Source organism: Papilio polytes, unplaced genomic scaffold, assembly GCF_000836215.1.
Source record: "Papilio polytes unplaced genomic scaffold, Ppol_1.0 DF824080.1, whole genome shotgun sequence".
NCBI lineage: Eukaryota > Metazoa > Arthropoda > Insecta > Lepidoptera > Papilionidae > Papilio > Papilio polytes.
The window spans coordinates 876,257-897,954 of record NW_013525124.1 but is presented as its reverse complement, the minus strand read 5'-3'; the positions used below and the strand labels follow the sequence as shown (position 1 = coordinate 897,954).

At 32.8% G+C, this 21,698-nt stretch overlaps 1 protein-coding gene across 2 annotated transcripts in view; it reads right to left on the bottom strand.

Moving 5' to 3' along the window:
- Positions 1-21,698, bottom strand: part of LOC106100019 (leucine zipper putative tumor suppressor 2 homolog) — a 74,237-nt gene that overhangs the window by 23,181 nt on the left and 29,358 nt on the right. Inside the window, exon 1 of one of the 2 annotated variants that reach the window (XM_013278749.1) lies at positions 20,299-20,733. The exons of the other annotated variant lie outside the window; for it this stretch is intronic. Coding sequence (XP_013134203.1) covers positions 20,299-20,316 — 18 coding nt within the window. The 5' untranslated portion in view covers positions 20,317-20,733. Of the gene's footprint in view, positions 1-20,298; positions 20,734-21,698 lie in introns of those variants that run through there. 2 annotated transcript variants of the gene reach the window in all.

Sequence of the window (21,698 nt, the reverse complement as noted above, 5' to 3'; positions counted from 1 at the left end):
AAATATAGTTTAATACGAATTATAATTCATATAAAATGTTATGTTTACAATATAACCGCAGCCGGTGTATCAACTTTTTTTGTCAGCCGGAGAAAGTTGTCGAGGAAACGGGTCGATATCGGTACATCGATATTCACTACTATTGATAAACAACCGATTGACATGAATAGTTTGTGATAATGCACCGAACTGGACCGACCGAGTCCGAATACTAGATCTATTCAGGTGAAATCGATTAAAAATATATTCGATTTAGTTTTGGACATTTTTAACTTCTATAATTTTTTTTACTTTGTTATATTCTTAAATAATTAATTCTGTATAGATTGTTCTATATTCGAGATAATCTTATAGTCAGATTACAATAGAGAATCTTACTAATATTATAAATGCGAATGTTTAGATGGATGAATAAATTTATGTTTGTTAGTTTGTAACCTACATGGCTAGACAAATCTTGATGAAATTTGGCATAGACGCAGAGAATAGTCTAGAAGAACACATAGGCTACTAACTTTTGTTTTTTTTTATTCTACCCGGACATATGCGGGCGAAATTTCTGGCTTTCGATAGTTGTAGTCTCTTATGTCAAGTTTGTATAGTATTATATTGTATAGTAGTAACAACTTGAACAAAGTTCAACTAAGTATTTCAACACAATTGAGTTGTCAACTCTTTAAAAGGTTTATCACGGGTTCGAACCCTGCTAAGGCTATAAGTAAAACCTTGACATGATTGTAATAAAGCACTAATCATACGGCCATTGTGCATTTCAGTCCTATTCAAATCTAGTTACTAAATAAGCTCAACTAAATAGCTTTCCTTTTTCAGATAAAGCGGCGGCAATTCGAAGTAAATTTATAGACATCGAGTTGCAACTTATTTTATCGAACTGGTTTAATTAATTGTTTATTTAATTAATTGCCGCGTATTAATAGCTTAATTAATAAAATTAAATAAGCATTTTATTTAAATATTTTATTTTTCTTAAGTTAACAGTTTATGCAGTTACAGTTGTATTTTATGATGTTATAATCGATCTGTTTCGTTTATAATGTCTATTTATTTATTCTGTAATAATTAATGAATGAAAATTAACATAATGAAGATAAAAAAATTAATATAACGTTCTATCATCGCACTCATTTAAAATAATTATAAATTCAACTTATAAGCTAAAATAGCTTGCGAGATTTAGTCTCTGTTTTTGGAAAAGGGACCAGGTAAACTCTTTCTTGAATTAACTTGATTCTAACATCCTAGAATCAAAGTCCGTGTGAAGATATGAAGTTTGAAACAAACATCAATACATCTCAAAAGCTAATTTTTAGAAGTTTATCGTCTATTCATGTAATAAAATAGGAGTGTCTGTTTGTAATATGTCTGTATAAATCCAGATTTCGGGAATATGATGGATGTATTTGCGTTGCTGATAACGAAAATCGCATTTAATTTTGTTTGTCTGTATGTCTGTCCGCACGCCGCGTATGTTTCAGATAATCTCCGAAACGGCTGGACCGATTTTGACGGGACTTTCACTGGAGGGTAGATGACATGGATGGGCATATTATAGGCTACTTTTTAATTCCGAGCTGTCCAAATTGCGTAACGGGTGATCCAAATTTGCACTAACGAAGTTTGCTCGTGTGATATATAACTAAATATACTTTACTAAGTAATACAATAAAAACGAGAGGAATTAACATTGATTGAATATAAGTTATAAAATGTATTTTTTACACAATGTAATAAAACGTTCAGTGTTCGTGCCACAACTCACTCGAATATATAACCGTTTAAACAATAAAAGTTATGTAATTATAAATTACACGCGGGTTTGAATCGTTTAAAATATACTATAATAAGGAAGCAAAACAATTTGTGGAAACAATAAAATACAATCTTAACAAACTAAGATTATTAGATTGTTTATTTTGATAGTCATAAAATTATAAATCCTAACTAGTGTTTAGTTCAGTCAGAAGTGGAGACGTTAAAGTTTATTTACATTTTCTTCAACTAAAACTTTTAAGTATGTCACTAATTGCCGGTTTCCCAGCGACATTTAACCATTCGTTAGTGTTTTTGTTTCGATAACTTCATGAAAATTCAGCATAGCATAAGTAAGGCACAAATCTAAGATAAGACCTTAAGACGTAAGCTATCTAAACCTAAGTGATACGGGTCTGAATAGTCTATATTAACGAAACGCGGACCTTGGCACTATTCCGATACGTGATGTCGTGACGTGAACACAAGCAACAACGATTGGTGCCGTTCGACATGAAAACAAACCGTTTCGGCAATAGTAACGCGTGGGCCATGAAAGATGCAGATATAAAAAACGCTATTATTAATACTTTCAATGTGGGCCACGAAATATACTTTGATATTTTGATTTATAAGTGCATTCACAATCGCTTTATGCATGCACAATAAACGTTAGAGCATCTCTTAAATAATAAAAATAATAGTAAACCGTGTAATGTTGAAATAATATAGTATTTTACACTAAATAATATTTAGAAATGTAATAAAGGTAACGCACGGTTGTGTTTATTTGAAAAAAGAAACAAGCTGGTGGAGTTTAGTAACTGAAATACCGCGAACTATTGTGACTACGCTTTTGTGACGTTTGTTTTATGGCCAAAGCGTTATTCTTCAGGCAGATAATAGCAAATGCTCTTTTATTGCATACACGGCCTTCGTATTAATATCGATTCATAGTCAATCATACAGACTTAATAACGTCCGCTAAGTTCTTTGTACATTAATTAAGCTATTGAGGCGTAACCAGAGTACGGATTAACGTCAATTTGATTTGTTAATAATTACCGTACTTTATACGCTTAAAGGTTGAGTATTAACTCCGCCTAATGACCTCGAGTATAAAGCTAAATAAGAAACTCTTTCTATAGACTACATTCAGCGTGATTTTCGCAATTTTAATGGGTATACAGGCGCTGGAAAATTTAAACAATATTATTTCATAATATAAGGTGGCAAACGATTATGGGGCCACCTGAAACCACCGAAATGAAAAGCGACCGCTGCCCATTAACATCCGCAATTGCAGATGCGTTGTCTACCCTTAATCGACGAAGGAGACGCACATAAAAAGGACATTTCCCCTTCCTATGAGTCTTCTCCACTGTCAAATCCACTTTTCCCATCCTTTCCTCTTAAGAAAAGGGTAGAAAGGGAAAGGGACTAAAATTAGGCCTCCGACACCACACTCATCAGACGAAACGCAGAATTGCTTGCTCTTCACGCCTGTTTTCTGTGTGGTATAACACCGGGCGGCCTATTCGTGCGAAGATGTTAAAGCGGGCTCTACTGTTACATTACATTTTAATTATCCAATATTATAATTAATATAATATTGCTTAAGCTAAGTTAATTTACAATCTTCTCTATCAATCATCAAGACGTTACAAAACGACGACCGTCTGAAGAAGGCATTTAAAACAATAAAACGATTACAAAATCCTCGTCTGTTAAGAATTGATTGTCTATATAGTTAACAGAAATTAATTGCAGTTAGAGGTAACAGTCTGTATGGGTAATCTTTCCAGAGGTTTTGATAAATAGGGCTGACACAAAATTAATAAGCATCTGATCTTGCTTTGATTGTTTATTAATTTAATACTAAAAGAAACATTTATAGATTAAATTTTATTATAGTTATTTAGATTAGCTTTCGCCCGCGATTCCGTTCACACGTAATTAAAATAATCTTAGTAAGTTGTCTATGTGTTAGTCTAAGTCCATACTATGTTCTACATTTATGCCAAATTTCATCGAAATCCGTTCAGCCGTTTAGGCTACAAACTGTAACAAACATACATCCATCCATCTAAACTTTCGCATTTATAATATTTTGTAAGAAGTGAAGTTTTAGAACATTTCAGTTTTTAAATGAATTATACAAATATGTCTGTTATTCTAGTCTTCTTAAGGTAAAAAAGTTTCTATAAACCTTCTATAGATTAAAATTCTAGATTCTATAGATTGAAATCTCTATAGATTTGTTACAATTTTTTATTTCAATTGAGTTCGACAATAGTTGTTTTAGTAGTTAATGATTGAAAAATGAAACAATAATTTATTTAAATCCAAGAATATAAATACATAGAAGGTATATTTGTATTGCTTTGTTTGAGGATACAAAGGAAATGACTATCTGTAGTAATCAGTACCCCCGCACTAGGCGCAGCCTGTATCGCGAGGGTCCTGCTCTTAAGATTTAATAAACATTCGTTAGACGGCACCAAATCAATTAAAGTGATACATAATATATTCTAATAATAATAATCTAATATATTCATAATAGATTCATCATCACCAGCTCACTATACGTCCCCACCGAGGGGCTCGGAGCCTACCCTAAGTTAGAGTGACTAGGCCATAGTCAACCACGCTGGCCCACTGCGGGTTGGTTGACTTCACACATATCTTTGAATTTCTTCGCCGATATGTGCAGGTTGCATCACGATGTTTTCCTTCACCGTAAGAACGTGGGGTAAATTATGTACATATGAAAATTCGAAAAATCGAAAATCACATTGGTACATGGCGGGATTCGAACCCAAGACCTGTAGATTACAAGTCAAGTGCTTAAACCACTGAGCCACCGACGCTCTCATAATAGATTAGATAAATATTATTAAAATCTTTTTAGTGCCAACCTTATGAGTGTTTATTGTTCAAATATTAGCGTGGGTGTTAATTAAATGGTTATCAAATCTTTACACCTATTTATTGGGATCCAACAATAGACAATTACCACTTTCGATTTCACGCAACTTATTGTTTATTAGAGGTACTTGTAGGCGTTCTAACTAGAGGTACCAAATTGACACCTATTTCCGCACATAGACAATAGTGTTCAAATTACTCACGCTCATTACTTCAAGTAGGTAGAAAATACAGAATTCTTAATCGAATTAGGTACGGCTCGTATCCAATCGAAGGTAATCCATACTTATATTAGTAAGAGGAAAGATTTTGATTTTAAATTTTAAAAACTACTTGTTCGATTATAAAAAAAATTAATATACTAAAAAGCTACATTATCACATAGGCTACATTTTAGTTTAATATTTTTGTCGCACGGACGAAGTCGCGAGCAAAAGCTAGCATATTGCATAGCTAAAGAATGACATTTATAATTTTATTTATACTATTATAATAAAGCGTAAACACACACTTCTTTGTTGCCTAAGATGTCAGCAATTACAGCATATTTTTGAACAATTTTTTTTTTAATAAAAAGCCCTACACTTACCTCACGCTTTAGGCTATATATTTTCACACCATTAAAATTAGGGGGTAAATATTTTGGATAAAAACCCTAATGTGGGAAAGAGACCATAAGTTGCTGCCAACATCAAGGAAGCAAAATTGCCAAGGTTTGTCTTGTCATGTCATTTTGACATTTGAAATTGACAATTTGACACAAGTAGACAATAAAGTAATTTAATGCTGATGAAATTGCACGGTAACAGCTAGTTATTTAATAAATTAATGGAAATACGAAAACAGAAAACCATTTAGGGTCCTTCAAGAAGCGACCATATCATCTTCTCAAAGGCCTCAACGCATCTGCAGTTTTATGGTATTGCGGATGTCCATTGGCCTCTATGAACTCGGTATATTCGCTGTTCGTTTGCCCCCTTCTCTTATTAAAAAAGCCTTCGTCGAGAATCCCAACTACTAAATGTGGTTATCGACAGTCGAAAGACTCGCAGGAAAATTAAAGACAGAGATGCCGTGTGTCTTTTAGCAGTGTAAACGCACTCTAAGTCAATATGATGAATGTTGCCTTATTGAATTCCGATCACCGGCCAGTCGACAATGACATTGTCAGTACGCCGGTGAAAGTAAAAGTGAATTGATAAAACATCACTTTTAATGGACATCGGACGCGTTTTATTAAACGAAATTTGTATTCACTTAGCTAGCCTATTTTATCAACGAAATCTTTCCATCAAGACGCTATTGTTGTGGTCGATATGGATAATTTTAATAACGCCGTTACAATGGACTTGTAGAAAGTGAAGTCGTTCAGTAATTGAAATGCATTTGCATATTGTATTTTTTATTTTGAATTCTTTTTCTCATATTAACACCGTTTCAATTTTAAATGTGGAAACGTATAATAGTGTTTTGGTAATAGAAATTGAATTGTCTAAAATGTGACATATGCTGGGTTTCTGAAGTTTCCATTTATTTTATCATAATTAGTGATTTTTTAGTTTTAGTTTGACCTATTTCAACGGAGTAAAACTCAAGTTACGTTCGGGAATGCATTTTATGATGTTATCGAAGCAAAAATTCTAATGAATGCTTAAAAGTAGATGGGAAACCGGCCATAAATACTGCATTGGTATTCTAATTAGAACGATGAGAAACAAAACACTATCTTAAGGTGCGTATGAATCTTGTTAACTTCTTGACCTTTTAATTCGTATTACTATCCAAAACAACATCCAAAACAGCGTAAATTCCTGTTTGCAACACCCTCGACTGTCGACAGTTAATCTGAAACATATCTAAGATGCACAAATAGACATGTCAGCGGATACTTAATCTAAAAGGCGTAGGCGATGCAATCTCGCGGACATGAACGGATGCGAGGAACGAGCGTGAATAATCCGAGAAATTACGCCCCGATCACACTAACTTACGAAAGCGGAGCGAAATCGCAAAACGAACAGCTCCGCAATCGTGTAGCGAGTATGTGTGAGTTTGCGGAACGAAACAATCTCAATTCAACGTCCATCCAACGCGCTGTTTTACGTTGCGTTTATAACAAGGAGATCAGCAAGAACAACACAATGAAGTTTAATTCTGTCAATATTGAGCAACTCTATGAGACTGACCCGACCTGTTTGCTGTATGAACGACACTGACCACTTTTATATTATTCTGCGCGTATTCGGTAGTGTTTTGTTTCGTTTTCGCTTTAGATTCCCGTCTGTGTGCGCGGGGCGTTAACAAGGAATGTATTGCGCGACTCAAAGCCGCCGTACTGGATTAATTTCCTAATCGCGTAATATTAACATCATGTATCCCGTGTCTGCGAAACACTTTAATACTATTACTATTGAAACTCGATACAGCACGACGGTGCACTTTATTGGCTTAAATATTAATGTGCTTACGAATTTATAAGTGCTGGAAACCTTCTATGCCCATCTATCAATTTACGGAAAAGAAGTATGTTAAACTTGATTTAACATTTAAAAACAATAAAACTCAAATCATTCTCTAAACTCCTAAGCATCTACTTACTCCGCTGGTCTAATAATTCATAAATTCTTTTTAAATCTCATAAAGTGGGATAGAGGTAGTAAAAGCAACGCCTAGATAATTACCATAGAGTCTAAGCGCGACGTAACAGGTCCGCAACCCTGGCCCTTTGAATTTAAAAGACAGGACCTGTCACACGTATTTTGAGTCAATATGCGTTTACGTTTCAAAATGAAATGCATACGAGCATTAAAGCGGCAGAATTTTTTTGTTTCGCACACTGCATAGTCCGTTTCTCTATATTCAAAGCAATGGTCGATATGCAAATGTACTCACTCGGTGGTCCAATGCGACTTTGTCTTATTGTGATATCTCTACAGATACGTGGAGATAAGTGTATTAACATGTAATCCTCGGTGTTGCCCGTTGATTAATCTTCGGTGAAGTTTTTATTCTGGACTACCACGGACATAGAGTTATCTTGATTTATGTGAGAGTCGTATTTAGATGCTAGTTAAATTTGAAAATAATATAACAAAAAAATGTTAGTTATAATTCTATAGTAGATTTGTATTTATGATATTTCTAAAATTGTCTAATAAAGAGTTTTTCATTTTTCATTTTTCATTTTCTAAATGAAATATAACTGAAGTAGTTAGTTCTTACGATGTTTTAAATTATATATTTTACCTAACAGAATGTATCTACGATATTAATAAGATGTGCGTAACCATTTTTCTGAGTATAAGTGGCATTATAGGTTATTTTGGAACGTTAGTTATGAGTGTGGTACACCGGTAGAGGTAGAGGTAGAAAGAGATGGAGGAATTGCGTGAAAAGTGACATGATCAAGAAGGGAGTGATGACTGAGATGGTATGATAGAGTTATGTGGGGGACAAAAACCTGTTGCGCCGACCTTACGGGAGTAGGATAAGGAGATGATGATGATGATGATAAAGTGGCATTATATATTAACTTTCGTATACCGCCCAAATTAAGTGACGATAAGTTATTCCCACTTTAAATGAGGTGATGTCAATAATTCTTTATAAGGCCGTACTTTTGCGGAACTGCGTAAGGAGGTTGATTAATAAAACATATCGAGATACCGCGCTTATCTCGCATACGATCCGATGTTTGTATAAAGGCTATTACAGACTATATATTCAAACGAATAGTGCAACAAAAATAATACAAACAAGATGGATTTTATCTCGAACTTATCATTATTTAAAACGTCTAAAGTTATTGCAGTAGTTGGTATCAGAGTGTAGATAATATTTGACTAAAATTAGTATTTTTGACTTTTACTAGTAGAATATACTAAATTTTCATAAAGGTAAGCGATTCATTTGTTCCTCATACTAATATTAAAAATGCGAAAATTTAGATGGATGGATAGATGGGATGTGTTTGTTAGATTTTGCTGCCTAAACGCCTTAACTTAATGAAATTTGGTAACGTTTACTTTTGTTTTTTTTTTATAATTCCACGCAGATGGAGTCGCGATCGACAACTAGTATTACAAAATACAACAGTAAAGTAAATGTGCGCTGTAAACATTGTAGCGTATAAAATTTAAAGTAACATTTTACCCATGTTTTGTAGGCGTGTGAACGCAGCCTTAGGAGGAACGACGCGTGCGCTTTCAGTGTGTCGGTTTGTAGGTCACACGGTCAGCTTTCAGACCGCATGCACCTGTGTAGACAACTCAAATAACTCGTCGTTCAAAAGCTTCCACGCTAGGCGCAATAAAATCTCACAAACACGAGAATACCAGTCCATATCGATGTGTCTATACGAGACTTGCTTCCTATAATTATGATGCGATGAATAAATGTTTACGGTAAGTTTTCTCTTTTGGGCGTGCGATGTTGAAGTCGCTTTTGTTGGCATATGGCGATGTGGGATTTATGAAGACGATTGAGTGACAGCATCAATTTGCAGTGAAGATAAACATCGTAGGGCTGCGATGTTTTTATTTTATAACATAAGGTGGCAAACGTGCGAGTGGCCACCTGAATCCACCAAAATGGAAAGCGACCGCTGCCCATAAACATCCGCAATTGCAGATGCGTTGCCTACCCTCAATTGACGGAGGAGAAGACGCACATAAAGATGACATTTTCTCTTCCTATGCGTCTCCTCCACCGTCAAATCCACTTTCCCTTCCCATCTTTTCCTATTACGAAAAGGGTGGAAAGGGAAAGAGACATAAATAGGCCTCCGGTACTTCACTCATCAGACGATAGGAATTGCTTCCACTTCACGCCTGTTTTCTGTGTGGTCGTGGTTTTACACCGGGTGGAGCCGACCCATTCGTGCGAAGTTGTTAAAGCGGGCTCTACCGCTGTTAAGATTTCAGCGATTCTATCCGCGAGGAATTAAAAAATACATATTCTTCCAGACTACAGACTACGTTACATCTACAACAAATTTTATTGAGATCCGTTCAGTAGTTTATGCTACAAGCTCTAATAAACATTTATTTAATCTTTCGCATTAATAATATTAGTACAATAGGTTTTAAATTAAATGACACAGGATGTTACAAACTTATTTTCCCATTTTAACAGTCCTATTTTCACATTCCACATTATTAATAACAGAACGTGTTGTCCTATTTCAGAAACAACGGTTTTTTTTTATTTTCATAATCCATAAAAAACATTATATTTTATATGTCGACAGTATTTTTATCTGGCTTTAAAACATTTTATAGTCGACTTGACTATAAATTAGACTTTTGTCAATAAGAAAATATCACAATTCAGGCATAAATAATTAAAAATCGTCGTTATCGTTAAATCATAAGAAAAAAAAAAGATTTTTCAAGTTGAAATTCACAGACTAAACAAGTTTGTGCTCATTCAAGACTAGTTTTTGTGGGAACTTTTTGCTTCTGAATTAATAGTGTACACAAATCCTTACTAGTTGATCATTCGTTCCGACGTTAATTAGAAGTTTCCTTCTTTGGCTAATGTAGCATCATTACTGGATTAACGGGTTCCTCGAGCCTGGGACCATAAACCATGCCCCTAAATATAAGTTAATCTCACTTTATACCCACACTTAGTCATTTTTAAATGGACGTTTAAAATCATTTTACTATTCCAACACATATACTACTAACTTTTTTTTTAATTTAACACGGACGGAGTCAGCAACAGTATACTAAACATTTTTAAACTTAACAAGAGATACCGTATAGATAATTATTAAATATTAAAAATATAGATATTAAATATAGATATTAAATTGTATGGTGACTTACAAAAGTAACAAAAACCTCTCACTGGGTAGCCATCAATGGCGCCAAGTAACTCTTATCAGCTTGTCTCATTGTAAGTAACAATTATTAAGCACTTAAGTGAGCTATGTCGTGACCGCCGGATTAATCCGCCAGCAGTCGGCCTTGAGCTATTTCCATACAATGGAGTTAAGTAAAGGTCAATTAGAAAGTATTCGGACAAGACCTAGACTAGTGCCTTTCAACCTGTGGTTCGTAGTCTTTGTTAGGAGGCAGCAATCTTAAAGATTTTTTTTATAACATAAGGCGAATAAGCAACTGGCCACCTGAATCCGCTAAAATGGCAAAGCGAACGCTGCTCATAGAATAAAAAAGTTTTGAATTCAACTAAATGGACTAATTATGTGAGTTTTATGTGTTAAAGAACATGATTTTGAAACCTATTTTATGTTATGAATGGAACAATAATAATTTAAAAGCTAAAAGTTTTGCCCTAAGGAACAGATGGGTAAACTAGACTTAAAAATTATTCAATCAAAATCCATCGAAAAGCAGTTCAATTACAATATGTATGTTTTTGTTACCAATATAAATAAGGCTACACAAGTGTATTGACATTAACACTTAATTTAATCATACGTGACTTTGTTACAAATTAAAAAAGGCGGGAACGCCTCCAAGCGGCTTAAACAATACAATGATGTAACAAGAAGGTCAAGTTCGAATTTTAAAATTGATTAAGCACGTTACGGTTTACTGGCCAGTAGGTTTGATAATTTCTTTTTTAATTTGTTGTTATTGGTTGAGGTTAGGTAGATTATTACCAGCCAGATTATTAGTAAAAAAAAATAATAATTTTAAACCATTATTTCTGTATCTTTTTCTTTTGTTTTTTTGCAGTTTAAAGTACGTGAGTCGTAGTAGAAAGATTGTCTCGGTTGGTGAATATATCTCACCTGTATCGAGTGGAAGCAGCGATGCTTGAAGTCACAGTTCAAAGCGTCAGACAAGCAGCGTGATTACAGAGTATAAGGTAACAATCTGTACCAAGGTTTCAATGGAATAATAAAATTGAAAAGTTATACGAGTATTTAGTTAAATGACAGTCGGATTTGGAATAATATTGTCGCATTTATGATAATAACTCAATTATTAGGGCATTAACCCCACATGCTATTTACAATTAAACTGACAATTTTAATAAGATGTAATCTAAATTAAAATAGTCAATTGGGCAGATAAAATTGTCGGCAGAGATATAAAATAAATAAATAATTATGAAGAGATAATTAATGTCAATAATATTAGTTTTAATAACCTAACCTAGAATATAAAAATCCAGGATTGGGGGCGCTACAATCGGTTTCCTTATTATATCATTTACTAATGTACGCAAATATATTAGTTCCATATTTTCCCGCAATATGGCGAGTTTTTTTATGTTTCTGGTCATGCTATATTACGTTATCAATACGACCGGTCTAATTTGTGATAGTAATTGGTAATTCTATCATATAAAATAGAATTACCATTAATATATACTTAATTGGTGATTTGTGGGCGTCAGTACCGGAAGAGCGTTGATCTTAAAACGAGAAGTTTTTTGCATATATTTATTTTGTCAAATTATAAATTTAATAATAAAATACACTCGCTTTACATTGACTGTGTAATGTTAGTTGTGAGTGAAAAGTATTTATGTTTTTAATTTTATCCACATTAATCTTCGACATATCGTTGGTATTTTCTTCAAATCATTAAATTTGGATGTCTAAATGACTGTTAATTAAAATATGACTATTTCACTTTTTAAAGTTTTAAGTTATCTCCGTGATAAAAAGATCATATCTTTATGTTAAAAAAGCTTCAGTTAATATAGAGGAAGGGTCTGTTTTTTTTCGAAATCGAAGCAAAAAAAAATGTTTTGGGAATAAAATTAATAAATGTTTTTATAAGTTCAGACTAGTTTCTATATTGCTTGTTTTCGCTCATAATATTCTTTCCCACGTGTGAGTCAAGGCAAAAAGCATCTAATGAAGCGTAAGTACGTGTGAAGCCTGACTTAGCTAGGGCTGCCAACATAGACTTAGCATAAACACTGATTGCTAAAATAAGTGACTTGTTATCTTGATGGACATAAAAAACAACGTCCCTTAATCTTTAACGGAACAGAAGACATGGATGTCAAATATGCATAGTACAAATATGACTCAAACTACAAGTGACAACCCTAGCCTTAGCCTAGGCGGTGGCGAGGTCAATCGATTTTCATTGCCATAAAATTTCTCGCATGTGAGGTTCTGTGATCGATTTAGACCCGTAGGCGATGTGGGCGCGAACACATTCGACATCGATTGAAACCACCTGATTTTATGTGATTTTTATCTTTGCTAGAATCAGTATAATATTTTTTAATTTAATTTAAACAACTTTTATGCGGTCGATCGTTAAGAATCTTCGATCAACATGAAATACGGCGAGAAGTGATTAATGGTTTTGTGATTCCGTTTTATTAATGAGACAGATTGATTATATGATTAAAGGTGAAACAGTTTAACGAACATTGTTATAGATATATTTGTAACTTAAAATTATTAAGTCACGATGATGATATCTGGTCCGATTAATACTTGAAGTTCAAATAGACCCGAGTATTAGATATCGTTTTGTCGTTTAAAATTAGATTTTAATGATTTAAATTCAACATAAATATAGCCTTTATTTACATTTCATTTGTTTTTATAAACCATAGATCATATACAAAGTAGAGAGGAGTATCGGGTTAATCGTGAATTGGAATCTATAGCTTGTCTGATTTTGGGTATCAAGGGGAACTGTTGTACAGATTTCTTATATATTGTCTAGAGCTATAATAAATGAAAGACTACCTAGATAATTAATATTTGATTTATTAATTATACCTACAATGTATATCAAGTAAGTTTTTAATCTGTAACATCAGTCAAGCGTCACGTGGGCAAGCTCCCACGTTCGCGAACAGGATGTTCCGAAGACGTTGTAAAGAATGTATACAGTATGTAATTTTTTTTCATCAGCTTATATCGAATATATTTCGCTATAACAAATAGGATGTCTAAATTTGGCTTAATAGGCAATGTACGGAATTCCTTTCTGCCTACTTAATTCAAACCATTGTGAGCAGGTTCGTTGCTCAGCGAAGGCTGTTTTTTGTGAGATGAGTCATAAAGCTCGGAGTGTAATATGCTCTAATTTTTAATCACTGTGCATTCGGATTTTTGTTTATGATTCATGGGCGTTGTAATGTATTTTTATATACGTTTTTCGACTCTCTATAGGGTAATTGGTAACACCTCCCTGGCAACACCCATGTTGTGGTATAACGTTCCACATGTTTCACAAAGAAAATTTAAAAAAATAATAATAATCTCAAGTGAATCAACACTTATGAGTTCTGAGAAGTAAATATTGAAATTAAAACTCCTATTTAAACTACTCTAAGTATTTGTAGGTTACTTAATGTTAGCAACATATTATTTGTAAGAGAAATATAATATATTATTGACATAATATAGCTACAATTATCGGATTGGAGTTTCTAATAAAATTTCACTTCGTATAATTTAAATAATAATATATCATACAAAATAACCGTTATTCATTCGCACATCCCTATTGAAAACATAATGTTCATACGTTTTGTTCCATTAATAAGCTAATTCCGTTTTATAATTATTACCCACTGACCTGGAAGCATTACATTGCATAAATAATGACCATAAAACTGGTTGAGAGTGATACGTTGTTTTAGGTTACTGTGTTGAACGTTTGTAGACAGAATATAATTATTTACTATCTGTTCCCATGTGGTTTCATCTGTACGACATTATAAAAACGTTGTTTTATTGTTTACATTCCATTCAAAAGCAAATGTCAAAATTCTAACCTCAAATGACAAAAGAATTACCAAAGCCACGGCAATCTTTGTTGCTATTGGTTTGTTGTTTTTGTCCCTTTCTTGCGTGATGGTTATTTCCAATTTAATTACTCCAGTTTAATAACGTGAAAATGTAAAGCTTATAACGTGTCTTAAGTGTATGGCTTTTTATTAATAAAATATAGAAAAATATGCTGTGAATTCCGACATGCTACATAACAAAAGGTTGGGCTTACTTTTTACTATATTAAAAATGTAGATATAACAGATCAGGAATCAACACTAAAAAGAATAGTAACCGAGTGAAGGTCTAGTCTAGATGAGTCATTGCTAATAATGTAAGGAAGGTTTCGTTTCATATCTACATAATTCAAATTACCATAACGCTAATATTAACTTAACCGAGCAGTGACCACCGTACCGATAGGGATACGAGTGACCGTTACAAAAAGACATGAAATAAGATATTCTGCATATTGAAGCCCTTTGTACGAAATACTTCGAATACTCAACTTATTCGACACAGTTATGTGTTATCGCGAATTAAAATACAACTAGCGCCATCTATATCGGATAAAATAAAGCTTTAATATTACCCCAAATTGCTATGAAGTTCAACTGATAGGGAATGGGAAATTATGATTACACATTTCATTAGAAGAAAATTAAATTTTGCAAAGTTCCACCATTTGAATAAATACGAACATTTTTATACAATCTTATTATACTTTTTCTTGAACTCGTCGCTAAAATAAAAGTATAGCGATCCGGAACGTTCCATTCTGTGACGTCATACTATGATTCATTCGCAGGACAATTCATTCACAAACGGACGAAATTCCGTCATCAGATAAGATTGCAGCCACATACATACGTTACAAAGTAACATTTAAATACTTGAGGACTAATAAACTAACTAGAAGCCCTCTTAAGATGGTTCATTGGTGAGTATGTCATCGGCAAATTGTGAATTGCTTTGGCAAAATAAATACTGCCTGGATTAACAATCGGATAGCTACACTTACAAAACAGAGAATTTATTATTTCGAAATTGGTATCTTCATTATTATTGACGAATTACAGATAAATGATTGTTAGTATATCATTCAATAGAGACTAAGGCTGACTATTTATAATTTAAATGACGTATTTTTAGTCTTAGTAAAATTACTAGCTTTTCCCGTGCGCCTTCATCCGCATGATGATGATTTAACAAAAGCAAATGTCAAAATGACATGACATGACAAACCTTGACAATCTTACTTCCTTGATGTTGGCAGCATCTTATGGTCTCTTTCCCACATTAGAGTTTTTATGCAAAATATTTACCTCCTAAGTTTAATGGCGTGAAAATATATAGCCTAAAACGTGACGTAAGTGAAGGGCCTTTTATTAAAAAAAAGGATTATTCAAAAACATGCTGTAATTGCTGACATCTTAGGCAACAAAGAAGTGTGTGTTTACGCTTTATTATAATAGTATAGAAGTATAGATAACATTCCTATACGGTATTTCATTGACGCTTAATAAATATTTTGCTCATATTTTAATCGTATTATCGCTTTGTACTTACGTTAATGCAGAATCTTGCATAACTATGCAATAACCATTTATAGTGCATTGGACACGTAATAAATGTATACAGTAGTCGACAAATACGATATAAGATAAATAAACATTTATTTCCATGATTTTATTATAAACCAAACAAGTTTTACGACTTTAATAAAAAAATTAACTATAGTGATGTCCTAATCATTTTACAGAAGATTATTTTTATTGTAAAATTAATTTTAACGATATGTAGTTACAGTATAATTTTTAATGAATATTCTATACAAATCTGTAAGTGATTCTAGATAATGGTAAATGATCTTGAAATCTTTCAAGTCGGCACAGGTCATTAAGTTACTAACGCTACAGCATTACTAATATTTCACTTAAAAATACTAAAACAGAGAGATTAGTTCACGTAAATGTTTATAAGTCAAAAATAATAATTGTACAGCAATTAAAAATTCATATTTCAATCGCTCCTATGTAAACTGTCGTATGTACGAAAAATACATTTTGCAAAACATAATTTTGAATATTAATACGATTAATTATGATGCATTAAATACTATAAACAACTAATTCTACGATTATTTTTCTTAAAAAAGTTATTTTGAAATTAAACAAAAAAATCAATTTAATAAAAAAAAACATCATGTTAAACTCAAAATTGTGGCTTAAAATAGTCTACGTAGTAGCCATCGATTTCTTGGATTGTACATGACAGAAACATGAATAACGCAACACTTGTCTAAAGCTTTTAAGCGTGATAAGATTAATGATTTTAATGTTCGTAATATAAAGGCATCATTTAAAGGAGTCGCGGGAAAGTAGAATAAAGATGTAACCTATAACCATAAAGAAACTATTAAGATTAAGTACGCTAGAATCGTATAACTGTCTCTATTGCTCTTAGGAGTGTCGCTGTACAAAACAAGGACGCACCACAAATCAAGTAACCGTTTAAGGTCGATGAGTAAGACTAACAATAACAGAACAAAGAACCTTTATTACATATTTGAAAACATTCCAATCAAACTACATGTTTATGTATTGAACACAAATTTAACACTCCAATATCATCTAAAGACCATTATTTACAAGTTATATTACCACATTATAATCAAATATGTAGTTTAAGAATTCTTAATCGGTAGTGAGGTAGTAATTTCAATACTATCGGAAGTGCGTCGTTAACTTTCCAACTCGCAAACTAACGTTATCAATTTAATGAACGCTTTGTTGGTAAATAGGTGTATAATGGTCAAGTAATGGTGACCATAAAACGAGAGTGAAAGTCACCAATGAGCTTTCGTATTGCGGATAATGAGGGGTATGCCACATGTTATCACAATTTTGTCGAGAGAAAGTACAAGGTGACTCGAACTTGACCATACTGTTTTTATAAACTTAACACACCAACAATATAAGCATGAGTATGGAGTGGGATATGGTCGCGAAAAAGACTAAGTAAAAGTATTACCGACACTTTATAAGACAAATTTAGAATATTGCAAAATAATCGTTATGAAACTAAAGTGACCTCCAGAGTGATTATCTGAACAATAAGTTCTACACCCACTTACTTTGGTACCGTACAATACATGTGTCTAATTTCGTTAACAAGTTACAATTGAATAAAATGAATAAATACATTTCATCTATTGAAAGTAACAATCAACAGATTTAACTAAAAAGGTGTCATTCAAATCAACTATCGACAGGAATATGATACTGTTTGACCAATACCCATCCCACGTATCTAAAACCAATATTTGTTCCAACGGTCGTCGATATCAAACATAACGGACTCTGTCTTGATAAGGCGGATAATGTATTCGATTTGCAAACAACAAATATTTGAATCCAAACAAGACGTTCCTTGTAAAATAATCTCTTACGTGTTTTTGAACCCTGTATTTGCTGTAAATTACAAACGTAAGGTCCGAGATCAGAGTTACCTTTCATTCATAGATGAACATGTACTAGATTTCTTGATCAGTTTAAATTGGTTCCAGGAATCTTGAAAGAGAACGAAACTTGATCTGTTCTGTATTTAGACATCCGCTATTTTGAAGTTCCACAGACTCGGGTGTTAGCGATTCAAAGAAAATAGGACAGTTTAAAAAAGCAACGCAACCATGCATACTGAAATAAAGTTTGGTGTTCTGTTATTTGTAAAGGTGTTCTATTTTTTAAACTTTGTATTGGTTAGTTTGAAAAAAACAGATACGTACATTATATACTAATTTTAAAATTGTCCAAAAATCCTTCCACAAGTAAGTGGCCTACCATTTCTTCTGTCTTACATGGTATGCTCTTGCAAAATAGTAAACTATAGAAAAAGCCCAACTTTCCCGTGGTAGATAATTTTAAAGTGTCCAATCTCACGGTTATCGTGACTTGAAAATGTGAAGCCCTTGGAAGCCGGGAATGCGATGCAGGTGTACGGTGCATTGAGCAAATAGCCCGTACACAAACAAGGCAATGGAGACGTCACACTATAAATACGTACTGTATAATCAGTCGAGTCAATATTCAAACTCAACAATTGGGAAGTACACGCGGCCACAAAAGTTGTTACGAAATCAGCTTCGCTCTATCACTTTGTAATAATAAAAGTATACTTGCGTAGAAAATTGATTAGCATGAATAAGAATGATTTAGGTACACGTGCAAGTTAAATAATAAAGACAAGAATCAACCCTACGCTGAATATTTAGATAATTTTCAATCAAGTTATCGTTGTCCTTTAGTGGAATAGACTCGCTATTGTTAGAAGTACGAACATACAATAGAGACTGATAAATGTAAGCAAGAAAACTATTAAGTAATCTATTAGAATCCAATAGACTTCAGAATTCATCTCGTACTATAATAAAAAAAGATATCGATTTAAAAAGACCTAATGGAGCTCACTATTTGCAGACTTTTAGATCCCTAAACCCCCTTTGGGTCGCAGGACCATTGTAGTTAGTTATAATACAAATAATCTAATAACCGTATCAAGTATTCTAAAAAGGTCGATATTATACTTCTCATAGCTCTCGTTCTCATTGCATACTGATGTAAATAACAAGCTAACGCTATCATTTATTCTGTGAGAAACTGATAACAAAGAAACCTTTCATCTTAGTCAGCGTTAGAATATTTCATCCAGATCTTTGTTCGCATTTAAAACAATCTTTTTTATGATTGATTTCTCATAATTTGCATAAATTTTGTTGTTTGAATTTAATAATGAGGATTGTATCACGGATATTGCGTAAAATGAGCAAAATCCTGTTCAAACACAGTTTGTAACCGACTTCAAAGGGTTTTAATTTTTACCAAAATAATTTTGCATTCAATCTCTTAATTTGAATAGAATAGTAGTATTATTAGTTATATTATATTATATTAGTAATATATACTATATTACTATTACTATTACTATTACAATGTTATTCTACTACACATCTGTGTAATGTCGTAATATAGATAGATAATCTTCCTTTCTTGCTTATCCTCCAGATAAATGTACACTTGACACATTTGAGTTATTAAGTGTAGTCAAGTGGTTGCATTCGTTATTGTTAGAGAGCATTACTAACAGCATATCATAGACAAGTGTGACATTTGTTGTGTATCGGCGATAATCTATTGTCGATTCGTGACGCTTGTAACGTATCGATTGCTCGATGTTACAACACTTTTAAACTTTATAACTCACGCGCTATAAATATCTTTGACAACACAACTCCATTGCAAGATTGTTTTAGCGTTATTTGATTTTTTTAATTTACACGTGAATCGGTTTAGGAAATCACGCATATATGAATGTGAAATTTTGAGATAGTTAAAGTTTATGTGGAGAAATGCATCTTTAAAATAAAAAAACGGTTATGATTAAAGTTATGTTTAATTATCGAGTAACTTAAATTTGTATTAAAATAAAAACCAATTATTTTAGTAAATCGTAAATTGTTAAATAATTTTAATTGATTAAAGTCGCGTAATTTATAATATGTAATATCGGAATACATATTACCAATCTATTTTTTCTATTACTCTATTCTATTACTATTTTATCTATTACTCACGAAATAGATAAAATAAAATCAAATTGACAGTCATAAATAAATGTGTTTCTTTAAATAACATGTATGTTATTGCAAAAACTTGTCCATAATTTTGTATCTTTAACATCTAATTTAAAGGTCTTTATCACACACAATGACTACATAAATATACAAAAAATAATAAAAAACGAAGTTATCCGCTTTGCGGAGGAAATTACACAACAAAAACAATAATGCCAACGTTTAAATGTCGAGCACTCACCTCGTAAAGAGACGTCATCTCAAACTTCGCGATTGTTTTGTTTTAGACAGACCAATCACAAACTGCACATTTCACTACCCAAATATAATTTATTAGGTTCAAGTTCCTTCTGGTCACAGTCAATCACAGTTCATGATAATGCGATACAAAAAATTTCACGACCTAAAAGGTCATTCGGTCCGTTATTTTTAAATGTAAAAGTTTATTAAAACTAAAACTCGAATACAATTAAATTACTTACGTTTCATTAATAGAAACGAAACGTAATTAAAAAAAAACGTGAATTAAAAAAATAAATGTCAAAGTTTCCGCGAAGAGCGTCGTACGAGTTGTAAAAAAAATAAAAAGGTAAAAGGCGTTCAGTTCAGACAGCCAGGGCTGGCGCGTGTGTCGCGCACCGTGCTCGAGACCGGCACTGAGCCGCGACGCTAACGCTTCAATGGGCGACTCAGCTGGCATACTCAATGAAGCATTCGAGTTCGGAGGTCGCCGAACATCCTGACCCCATCGGTTCCGATATACGTTTCTCTATTACCCTATAAACCTACAATGTCTACTAAATCCAGTTTTGAGATATTCCCATAACATGTTTTATTTTTATACTTGTTTGTTACGTTTTAAAAATATTGAATAAACTTCAACCACTCGAACACTATTATTATTAATGAATTATTTTGTTTTACAGTAAAATGTCTAGATTAAAATATCGGTATGGAAACTGTCATAACAAATTGAATTAATTCATTTACCCTTCTGATCATTAATCACTTTTATAATTTCAACTCTTGATAGACAATATTTTCATTTTAAAAGTTTAGACTGCAACACCATTACATTGATAATAATATTATCTGTAATCAAAATAAGCATTATGATAAAATAACCGCTTCGTAGAATTTGATTAAATAAAAAGCATTCTTCTGGGTATCAGCGGCCAGCATTTTATCTATGGTCTGAAATGTTTTTTTTATTACAAATGGAGTTTGTATGTATCCATTCAACTTATTTGTCATAGAACCGGTCAGGTACATGCACAATACGCGAAGTAATATTGCCTTTCTTGCGGTATCGAATTGAGACAATCGATTTGATGAAATTGCAAAAAAATAAACTTAATTTTTGATCGATTCGATTTCGATTGTTGGACCGCACCCAAAGAGTTACTTTGTATAAATTCCTATTATTCATTCGTGTAGTTTTTAAGAAAAGTTAATAAATAACAGTACTTTGCAAGTATATTGTATAAATACATACCATAAAACAAAAGACAACGACTTTGACAGTTGTATTCTGTTAAAGGTCAGCAACACTGACTGTAGAGTATAATTATCTATGGTTTGGGGAGGTACCGATCGCTGTGGAGGCGTTCCGTTATTGCAAAAGAAGCAGTTATACAGTTG